The following is a 12,097-nucleotide window of genomic DNA, read 5'->3' on the forward strand; positions in this document are numbered from 1 at the left end:
TCTGTCTGAACAGCTTTAGGGATTACAGTAGGGAATTAAGTGAGGAATAGGTGAGAAGCACTGGCTTCCCAACAGGAAATCAATGAAAAAGAGTGCAGTGCATTCCTTCTGCCAAGATCTGTGGGAAAATGTTTGGCTGGAGGCTTCAGAATAATTCAAATGAATAAACATTTTAGACGCACCAGTTGAGTTTTCAAATAAATGCCATCATTCTTGTAAAAAAGCAAACAAGTTCAGCGATTGGCATTTTATTGAGTGATGATTACGACATTCATTTTTAACCAATCAGTTTCTGTTTCCTACGAAAGCGCGAGAGATCCACCTTTGGGCAGAATAGCCAGTTCCTGTTCACGGCCCCAAAGTGAACGGCAAGCTTGACATAAAGTGCGCACACCTGGCTGAAATACGGGGCAGGGGCCTGTTGAGAAATTTGGCATCACACGTCACAATCACTTCACAAGTTTTGTTCTCCCCAGCCGACACCAGTTTGTTCATTCGCACTGCTTAAATCCACTCTCGTATAATAACTGTCACGAGAAGCTGATCATTAATTTTGTCATCAAGTGGAGCAGCGAACTCTCCCTTCCCCTAAAATCATACTTTGTAAATGTGCTCATCGTTTAATTCGTTACGCCCACCCCGATTCTAACCGTGCCCATCAGCAAAACACCTCTCTCATTATTCAGGTTATTGTGCCCAGACTGATTGGTAAACTGATCCACTCTAAGCACTAATCCTTATTATCTGTATTCAAGATCGTCTTGTGAGCGTGGACTAACTCACTCTTCACCTCGGATGCAGATAACTTCCTTCTCTCCTGTCCAGTTGAACCAAGTCTAACGGCACCTGTCTGATTGGTGAATTTCGATCTCAGCTCTGTCCTGTCTGTCACACTCCCCGCCAATGTTTGCTCATGTACCCGAAATACGTAAGTCTCTGGTCCTACCAGCGGAAAAGCTGCTGGATTATCCTAAGGTAGAAGACGCGCTGAACTCTCTAAGGGTCAGTCATCAAGTATACCATACTCTAAGTATACCGGTTTTTACGAGAACTATTCGATTTTTTCACCAGAATCAATTTTGTCTGATGACCGAATTCTCCGTTTCAGTATGAGTGTCAGCGGAACAAATCACGGAGGTCCTTTGTATCTTATATTGCCTGGTTAAATCCATACGTTTTCCTCATTTATCGATCACTCGAGCGGATCACGACGACCAGTCTTGAAGAGATCACGCACTTTAGTCACACTCCAGGACGTATGTGTCTGCATGTTTGGTTCCATGTATTTTTGATGCACTAGCTATGCAGTCGTGAGGACATTTCGGTCAATCTTGTTAAGGCCACACTCGCTTGTTTAAATGGATAAAACTGGACAAAATCTCTTTGTAGGGCTGCCCAATAAACATTAAACGGTAAGGACAGATATGCCGGTAGGTCGGCGAACAACAAGTCATGTGGCTTCTCTTGTGTGCCGACTACAGAATCAAAAGCATGCCACCACGGGAGACCACGACATCTCCCACGGTGTTTTTGTGGGAATAGTTTACGTGGCCACACGTTCGAAAGTCGAACCGGGCACGAAGCACAGCGAATCCAGCATTCACTATGCAGGCGGCTGGGGATTATCCCTGCACACAATTAATCACGTAGGCCGTCTTCTCGTGGCTGTGCCAAACTGATTGGTCAAGACAGTCCAAGCTATCGATCGGGATACAGTCTCCTTGCCATACACCCGTAATTTTTGTGCTGACTTTGGATTGGACAGTGGCAACAAGTGGCACAATCCGTGTTATTACCAACCCCAAAGCGGTGCTCCTGAATGGGTAAGGCACACAAACATCCGCCAGGCAAAACTGCCTCTTCCACAAAGCTTGAGAATTCGAACAATACGAAACCCGTTAACTCACCCAATAATACACACAAGTCACAACCAAAAAATATTCAAAAGGTGTCTTCGTCAACCAAAGATCTTATCAAGCATATGAGTATGAAAGCGGTGCTATTCCTGATCCTCTGCATGGCTATACGTGTCATATACACACACTCCTATGAAGCAGCTCTGGAACACAAACAGACGAAAGCACAGAAACCTGAGGTGGATACAGAAGCACCCATGAGAGTTCATGATGACAATCCTACTCTGTGTGGGCAGGCTGGATATACAGTTGTTCTGCCACCGACGGTGTTCATCGGCGTTCTGGTGAGAAATAAAGCCCACGTACTTCCGTATTTCCTACATGGACTCGAGATACAGGACTACTTGACTAAAAGAATCCAGCTACTATTCTTAGCAGACAACTCAATTGACGATAGTGTCAATGTGTTATCCCAGTGGATTGATTCTGTCAGAGAACGCTACCATCTGGTGAATTTGGAAATTGGTGGCGATTATTTGGCACACAGCAAAATGTGGTCCACTGAACACTACGAACATGTTGCACTTTTAAGGCAACGGCTTTTGAACGCAGCCAGGAAATCATGGGCGGATTTCTACCTCACTATAGATGCTGATGTCATTTTGATGAATCCAGACACGCTAAAGCATCTTATAGAATCTGCACAGAATCCAGGCAAAATTTCTTCAGAATTCTCCGACCCGTTACCCGCAATCTCACCGCTGATGAACTGCACATCGTCGGAGTTTTATTCAAACTTTTGGGGAGCTATGACGGAAACCGGATATTATGCGCGATCTGACACGTACTTTGACATACAACGGCGGTCAGTTATCGGCTTATTTGAAGTCCCAATGGTGCATAGCATTATTCTCGTTAACTTACGTCATAAACTTAGCGAGAACCTGCGATATTACCCACCTCCTTTTGGATACAAAGGCCCATTGGACGATCTAATTATTTTTGCTAGATCAGCACAATTGTCGCACGTGCCATTCTATCTGGACAACAGAGAATTCTATGGTTATCTGCCAGCTCCCGTGGACGAAAGTGACGTTTTCGGTCCAGGATCACCTACGGAACAGTGGCTCAGGCGAGAGGTCGAACTGTTCGTGCACCTACGTCTGGAAGTTTTGATCGACCAGGAGAACAGTATGAGGGTACTACCCAGCGAAGCACTCAAGGATGTGGCCGAAAATTATTTGCCTCCTAGGAGTAAACTAGGATTCGATGAAGTTTATTACATAAATCTTTTACGTCGCAAAGATCGTCGAGACAAAATGGAGTATTTTCTCGATCAACTGGGGATAGATGCCCGCCACGTGGCCGCCGTGGACGGGATGTTGTTGACATCGGAGAACATCACCAAACTGGGAATCAAGCAGCTGCCTGGTTACGCTGATCCTTACCACAAGAGAGCACTCAAATTCGGAGAAATTGGATGCTTTCTCAGCCACTACAGACTGTGGCGCGTGAGTCCAATGATTTGTTGTTAATCCATTTCAAAAGAATTGCAGTAACTGTCGTAGCTCGTAGGCTTTTACTTGTCATTTTCGCGCTGGGACGACAAAATTTTTGCGTCACCCTTATCGACACGCAAATTGAGAGGAATAAAAGTGGAACTGGAAGTGCAATTTGCGCGCGATTATTTCATCACATATGAAGAATGTGAACAACTCTCATAATAGGTTGCTTATTGAGGCTAGTCCCAGGCCTAGTGGGTCATTGTGATTGCAGAACTGGGGGAAATCGTGGCACCACTGAATTGATTCGTATATCGCTATTCGTTTTTGAAAGTCTGTGTGGAATGGATGCTGGATGTAGCATTTTTCGGACTTGTTATAAGGTGCACGAAAGTGTTGGATTTTAAGAAGGCCGCTATCGCTGGGTATCCCCTTCCGGCATTTCGACAGTATTTCCGGACTTCCGGTATTTCCACGGATAAAAAGGCTAGATAGAAGATAAATTAATAAGGAAAATGGAGCGGTTGCCGGATGCATCAAGTTTTCACTGCCCAACCGTCTTCTCAGTCACTGAAGACGGCGTCATCGTTTTGGTTGGACTGGATCTTACTTGAGAGTTAACACCTTTTATCGGATGTGGAAACAGATGATACCGTAGTGCGCGAACTTGTGGAATTAGCAACATATTGCTCTGAACCTGGTGCAGCAATACAGTGACCCCTTGTTAATGATGAGCACTATCCTTAAGTGGGATATATTTGACGTTCAGAATGTTTGCCAGTATCTTTAGGGACTCATCACTTTACAGACCATTTATAATGGATTCAGAGTGTGGTAAACGTTCGAGGATGATCCCAACAGAAACAGGTCTAAATTTGTTTCTGTCTAAAAAACGGTATAGCTGGCTTGCATGGCCTGCTGTAGGATGGACGCACGCTTCAAAACACAGTGGCGTGCTTAGTCCTTACAATCGCACACGTGTTCACGACTTTTCAGACCCAGCTGTAGTGTTTGCCTGAAACACAACACCGAAGTCCGGCAGCTGGCGTATTTTTAGTCAAATAGTCTCCTTTCTTTCCCTATTTAGCTCATATCCACCTGCTAATTTCATGTGGGCAGCCCAGTCTGATTTCAAGCGAACGTTTGGTAGCGTGGCAACAAACATGACCTGGGGCAGACAATCAAAGGAGATTGTCCAAACTATGTCCACAAAATGTAACTTTGGTGTGCATCCTTGGCGGTATACGGACCGCGANTCCCTATTTACTCATATCCACCTGCTAATTTCATGTGGGCAGCCCAGTCTGATTTCAAGCGAACGTTTGGTAGCGTGGCAACAAACATGACCTGGGGCAGACAATCAAAGGAGATTGTCCAAACTATGTCCACAAAATGTAACTTTGGTGTGCATCCTTGGCGGTATACGGACCGCGACATTCATGAAGTTAAACCTCCGTGGTTCAAGGTTGTTATCCAGCTTTCTGTTTTTAGACCTAAAACGTGATTTATAACGGGCGGAGTAGTATTCTGGAAGCTGAATCGTTAGAGGAATGATGTTCAGGATTATCACTAGGTATTCCGTAGTCTGTGTCTAACAACACAAGTGCCTAATAAATCATTTGTGTATACTATCCGAATAGCTCCTTGTTTGCATTCGAATATAAAATAAAGCTTGGGACACCAGGTTTCCGATAGTTTTGCCAAATATCGTCGGGGAATGCACATTGTTGTTGTTTTTTACTCTAGAAAGTCAGTTTGTTATTCCTTGCTTAATGTCACATGTCACATAATCGTTTACATAAAATTAATAATAGACCTTAATGGCTTTAACAAAATAGCGTAAGCAAGTGATTTACATTAGCAATCAGAGTGATCAAATCGTTGGAATGAATTCCTATCCGAAGGGCATAGCAAACAAGCAACGAATTTTTCAATGAATTTAATTTTATAGTCTCTACGATTGTTTCTTCGAAGTTGGGTATTTGTAATTTGTTCGATTGGTTTCGGCGAAAAATCTAACTGGTTATCTGGCGCACATTTTCCATGTTTGCACATGGTTGTTTTCGTTGGATCCCTCGACGTCCGACTTATTACTGAGTAGGTCTACGGTAACTTTCTCTATACAGTGAACCGGAACGATTATACGAAACGATGCTGGATTCGTTTGCAGTAGGAACATTTAAACAGATTCACCATGATACACGGTGTTTAGATATCCCCATGAAGAACGAGACCCTTTTCAAGTGATCCGCAGCCTTCAGCTGTAAAGAAGTATACTGACTGTAAAACTGCGTGGTAGGCGAATACGATAGGGTGGATTCCGCAACACCGGATAGTATATAAGTGCGAGTTATGTCACACTAAGCATATTCAACTGTACCTCAAAACTCAGTTGCTTTAGCGCACTGAAATATAAAAAGCTGAGAAGGCTGAAGTGCGGATTGTTTTCGGGAGCAGAGAGGCACGAAGGTCGGTAAATAAAACAGGAGTAAATGCTATTAGACTAAACGGGAACATCCATCCGGACTCACGCAGTCCAGAAGGTTTGTCTTCAATAGGCCGCTGCATAAACTTCCCAATGGCTTCGCGTGCAAACCTGCAAACGCTGCATGAGTCAACGGATTTCTTAATACCAGAGTTTTCTCTCTTCAAAACAGTCAACAAAAGATTAAAATTGGACGGGTGATGGCCCGCAGCTGAGCTTATAGATCACGGCTTTGGTGCACTGGTATACAATTGATTGACTTCGCGTATTTTATCGAGTTTTGGTACTTAGGATGAACAACAGATCCCAATTTAGGTCAAACACCATCTGGCTGGCGGTACTAACAGAGCCAGTGCGTTGTCAGTGAGATCCTAAATCATTGGCTGATACAAAATATCGCCCTCTGTGTGCAATTTGAAACAGAATATCCCACTTTATTTGGAAAAATCTTATTTGACTTTCAGGAAATGGAAGACAGAGGTTACGAGCGTATTATGATATTGGAAGACGACGTCCGGTTTGCACCTGGATTCGTACGAAATTTAGCCGGTGTGCTTTCTGAGGCCGACACAATCAAACCAGATTGGGAACTAATATATATTGGAAGAAAGCGAATGTCTAAACATGAAAAACGTGTACCCGGAACATCCAAATTGGCTTTCCCCGACTACACATACTGGACTTTGGGCTACCTACTGAAAAGAAGTGGTGCAAGGAAGTTGCTTGCGCAAGATCCTTTGAGACGAATGGTGGCTGTGGATGAGTACTTACCAATAATGTTTGATAGACACCCCCAGAAAGCTTGGTTGGAACAGTTCAAACCTAGGAATTTGGTTGCCCTCTCTGCCGAACCACTGCTTGTCGAGCCACAGAGGTACACAGGCGAGAAGCACTACGTTTCAGACACAGAAGATTCGGAAGTTTTACCAGATAAGTGATATTCAATTCAAAAATTGTAGCAGTATTGTACTTAGGTATAGATCATTTTCGTCTTGCTACGACTTCTGCCCCGTGAAATCCAAATGGTTTTTGCAAACGCCATTACTTGAATTTTTGCCTGTATTTTACTGCAATAAATTCTTTTGCTAAAAATGAATAACCTATGCTGTTGTTTACTCTACCTATGGAAAACACTTCTTGTGTTTCGGTGTTCCGTGGCATACATGAGCCTAGAGTATAGAATGCTCAACAAAAATTCCGGTTTGTCTTCCATAGGAGGTGTCTGAGGAGCTTACAAGTTAAGATAACCAGGTGCTTTGTACAGAAACTTGAGGGGAAAAGCAAGCAGGATCGTTGAAATTTAAAAAAAATATCAAAAGAACAAGAAACCTAGAGTAAAATTTAACCTCGAGTTTACACAATCTCAGCTTAAAAACGTCTGCTTACTTGCGTAAAATGCAAGAAACTATCAGGCCGAATTCAAGCACTTCTGTGTCACTACTACGAATCACGAAACAAACTAGATGGCACTACAAAAATCGCGACGTGCTGGTTGGTAGCTTAGGAATTTCAAAGATGTTTGGGTTTGATTGATTTTACCGCTGACAGTATGAATTCAGTTCAGCGGTTGAAACAGCAGTCTGCCCGCATACTATTCCTACTGAATAATGGAGTGTTCTGGGTCACGATGACAGTGTTTGCCCAACCGCGGTCGGTCCACATTCAGCCTACGTTCATTTCGTTTCAGCTACAGAGGGATACCTTTTACCCCAGAACGCGCGCGGTATAAAATCTCTCACTTCCTAATCAAATTCATATGGAACCATTAGCATAATTTATTGAATAACAGTGCCTGAGTGTAAGAACATGTGTGCCAAAGTGCGCATATAATTTAAAGGATACATACAATCATTGCTGTCCAGGACCCAAGACAACACCCTCAGGAGCTGAAACACCAAAAGGCGCTAGGTCAAGCTGAAATTCACTTACTTATTTTTTATATCATTTTGTTTGTTTTGTTTGTTTGTTGGCTTTTCATCAGTTATATAAATGATCCTACCACAAAATAGTACCACCAACAACAAGCAACAACACATCTACATTTGTCTTGCGCAATGTCCGACAACCTTTGGGGTTGGCTGACAGTGTTGCTAGCTTGCAGCTGTTCGGTTTTTTTCCATGACTGAATGCAAGAAAGTTACTAGGACAGGAAATATAAATAGCTATATTTTGAATCACTTGACTGGTTTCACAGACCGTAGGCCAGCTTCTTTTGAGTGGTCCTGAATGCGCTGAAATTGCGGAACATCTGACTTTTGTAATGACTGTCCTCCATAAAGTCTTGGTTTAAAAATGCAGTTCTGAATGGGACAATCAAAAGACTGTTGTGAATGGAAATTGCTTTTTAAATGTAGAACAATGTTGCAACAGAATCAGTGAAACGAGGCAAGTTACCAAAGGTGGTCCGAAGTATTCCAGATATGTACAGATTTATTCTGAATGGAGCTGTAAAACTGAATTTGCACATTTTTGCACGATATTACTGACCAGAGAGTCATGCTTGCTTTATCCCCTGTCTGAAAGCACGAGTGGTTCGAGAATTTCCCCCAAGTGCGAGACGAATGTAAGTGGTTGGTGTTAACTCAGCCCCGACAAGAACACCGTACAAAATGCCGTGTTATGGGAATAACGTGATTGATTACTGTAAATCTGGCTTCGGTTTTTATATTGTGCGCTTAGTTTGGCTGCGCTTTGTTCCGGTCAAACCAGTCTGACTTTTCTGTTTCAAGAATCACACTCAAACAGATAGCACATTCAGCTTGCACATTATTTTTACTCTTGAAGCAATTTCCATCGATTGACCTAGGACTGAAAAATATCGAATGGATGCCAAGAAACATACAAAATATTGTTTTCCACCTATCTATTCTTAGGATAGTCACAAACCTCTGCAACGATTTTATGTAAATAATTTTCGTCCCTGTTTCCATTTCGTGCTTCATAAAGGAAGCTGATATGATTTCTCATTTCATTTTATCCATAAATGCGGTGATGGGTCGCTTTCTGTGGGTACTCAACCATCCTCCAACTGTATGCATAGCTTAGATTGTCATTTGCTACGAAAACACATATACGAGTCAGGAGATTCCGTGAAACGAAAATTTTCATTTAAACCTGTGTGGACAATGCTCGACAAAGCCTCTATACAGTACATTGAAGCGATACCAACCACCATTACTCTTTTCTGATACCTTCTTGTTTTGTACACTTTAGAGCTTGGTATGCTCCGAAAGCTTTTCCAGAATAGTACCGAGCACGAAACACCCATTTCCACAGCAGCATTATGCCACGACCACTTTACATTAATCCTACCAGCGCGAAGAATGAAGAGTAACCTAAAGAAGGATCGTTTGTGCTGCTGTAGTCCCAAGTATCTACGGCAAGTAGTAATCATCAATTATAATAAGACTGCTACGGGTTTAACACTTTTTGGCACCATTCCTGAAAATCGATTGAGACCACAGTCAAGTTTTGATGTCGCCGGTTTTCTACCATGCAGGACCACTTGGCTCTTCTTGAATATTGCCTGAAAAATCAGATACAAGGCTGCTCCTTGAGACTGCGTTGGGAGAGATCAAAATGATCTGATCTTGAAAATCGTTGCATCTAAAGTATACACTTTCAAGAAGTTGGTCGTTGTTCATAACAAAAACGTAGCCCTATAGAGGAAAATGTCGGTAGCTCAGGTGGCGTAGATGGTCGTTGGCTTGTTCGCTGAGCTGAGCAATTTGGTTGCAAACGTTTCATCACCAATCGAGGTGACATCATCAGTGCGTAGTTGTGCGTAGCGGTGGGTTAGTGGTTGTGCGTTCAGTAGTGTTACGTGTGTGTTGATATACGTGCTGGTAGCCGAGGATGACCTTTGACCGCGATTAGTTATTCCGTCGGGCGGTTCCATTGGTTGTTCTTTTTATCCCGTGTCCTCATTCGCCGATGCCTACGTGACTTTTGAACTTGAGATTCCTCGCCGTCGTAGTCTAGTCGATGTTGGAGTGACCTTTGTCCTTCCGAGTTCCGGTTATGACCTCAATCAAGGAGGACCGAATAATGGATTCACAAACGAAGAAACAAGGAACTCCTCGGAGTCAAATCAATGAGGTCACAACCGGAACTCGGAAGGACAAAGGTCACTCCAACATCGACTAGACTACGACGGCGAGGAATGTCAAGTTCAAAAGTCACGTAGGCATCGGCGAATGAGGACACGGGATAAAAAGAACAACCAATGGAACCGCCCGACGGAATAACTAATCGCGGTCAAAGGTCATCCTCGGCTACCAGCACGTATATCAACACACACGTAACACTACTGAACGCACAACCACTAACCCACCGCTACGCACAACTACGCACTGATGATGTCACCTCGATTGGTGATGAAACGTTTGCAACCAAATTGCCCAGCTCAGCGAACAAGCCAACGACCAAAAACCTAGCCCGTTTCCTGTAGCAGAAAATTAGTTTCTACGCCATTTCCAATGGAAAATAACGGGTTTGGACTACTGAATAAGAGATCTTTACTTTGTCAGCAACCAGTACAGCTGAATCTATGCGTTGCCACACTTTTGCTCGACTGTGGCAATTTTACTCTACGCATTGACCAATCGGCTTCGGCATAGCCAACATGCATATGCTACGTTGTTATAAGTTAGTAAAGCTCCCGACGTGCACCTAGTGATGTTTTCCGTCACATAACTGAATGTTTAGATAATCAAATGAACAAACGAACAGCTTACAGAAGCTGACTTTGATGGCAGTAAAACCCAGCTAGGAAACAATATCAGGAGCTTGGAGAACAGTGGGACCAAAGAATTTCTGAAATCAGGATAGACACCAAAAATGTGTAAACGTCAAATCACATTTCTGGTTCCGAAGCACCAAAAAGTATGCCGGTTACAAATTCCGTAGCGCAGAAGTTCAAGCTCCTACTTTTAGAACTATTTGAGCGCATACGTTTTGCCTGTGATTGGATAACCGCGGAGGCTCTGAAGAGATATCCTGGCAAGTAGTACGGAAGGTTTTGTTTGTGAATGACAAATCCATGAAGGGACAGAGAAGTAAAAATACAAAATGATCGTAACTGTGGTGTGTAGCGCATCTAAAGGAAAGTAGCATTTAGCCGTTGTATAGTGAGGTGGAAGACTTATATGTCTCGAACCTTCAAAACGTATTAAATAGTGGTGAATTAGAAAGCAGAAAAAAGTGAGTGGATGACGCGAAATATTTTGTAGAATATCTTGTCTAAGTGGTGGTGTGATTCGCTGCAGAAAACGATTGTACTTGTTGCAGTCAAGCCAAACCACGAAACTTGAACTTCTTGGAAATGTTCTTCAATATTGCTTTTTATATGAAAGCACCCATACCGGACATTACTTTGTTTGATACTAACTTGGGAAAACATCCCAGTCGATAGCAAAGGCAAATAATTCTGAAACTGCATCCTTTCGCATCAAACCTCAGTTAAGCTTCGTGGGAAAACAGTCACTGAAAGGCGGTCCCCAGTCCACTTCCAACAAGCGTAGTTCTGATACATATTCTCAGTGTAAAACTAAATGATTCTGTACGTGACGGACGCCACCGCAGCCTCATCAAAATCGCGTAGAATTGTAAGTTTTACCGGACAAAGCAAGTTGTCAGGCGAACGGATTCGCAGTATTCAGATACCCATTGCGTTTCCCGCGGAAAAATAATATGCAGAATTCGTCATTTTGATCCGAATAAACCATGATCAAAGGAACACTATGTTCGTTATTCACTATTCATATTTGCGTCTTCTTTTCAAAAGATCAATAAGGACAAACCGTTCTTCCGTCTGTGAAAGCGAACGCAACAAAAAGGAAGTTTGTAACAACAAGAGGCTCGCGCATCGCATGAGAGGAATTCATGGGGGGCGCAGCAAGCAGCATGAGAGGAACCAACCGAATGTCCATTGTTTTGTCAGAACGGGCCGATGACGTCTACTCTGAGGTGAAGAACGTTCTTTAAAGTGTTATGGTACTGTTTTGCAAACTGACAATAAACAAACAGCTTCGATTTGCGGTTGAAAAACAAATTCATAGATGGGAACAGATGGAAAAATAAGTAATCAAAGCGCAGTTTACATGCACATTCAGTGTAAGGTCGTGCATTTTTTATAAGCAACACAGTTTATCCAGCATCTTAGTAAGGATTTTTTCTAAGTTTAATAGTGACAATCTGTCAAACGGTTAATTTGTACTGTTTCCGGGTGAAACAAAACGGCAAAAGGACCAATA

General features: G+C 42.9%; 1 protein-coding gene across 1 annotated transcript; it reads left to right on the plus strand.

Moving 5' to 3' along the window:
- Window positions 1–1,774: 1,774 nt before the first annotated feature.
- T265_02091 (hypothetical protein) lies at window positions 1,775–6,918 on the plus strand (the record flags this gene model as incomplete). Its single annotated transcript, XM_009166250.1, has 2 exons — window positions 1,775–3,367; window positions 6,308–6,918. The coding sequence occupies 2 exons, from the start codon at window positions 1,820–1,822 to the stop codon at window positions 6,779–6,781; spliced, it is 2,022 nt and encodes a 673-aa protein (XP_009164514.1).
- Window positions 6,919–12,097: the final 5,179 nt, after the last annotated feature.

The sequence above is a fragment of the Opisthorchis viverrini genome (genome assembly GCF_000715545.1).
Source record: "Opisthorchis viverrini unplaced genomic scaffold opera_v5_24, whole genome shotgun sequence".
Classification (NCBI taxonomy): domain Eukaryota; kingdom Metazoa; phylum Platyhelminthes; class Trematoda; order Opisthorchiida; family Opisthorchiidae; genus Opisthorchis; species Opisthorchis viverrini.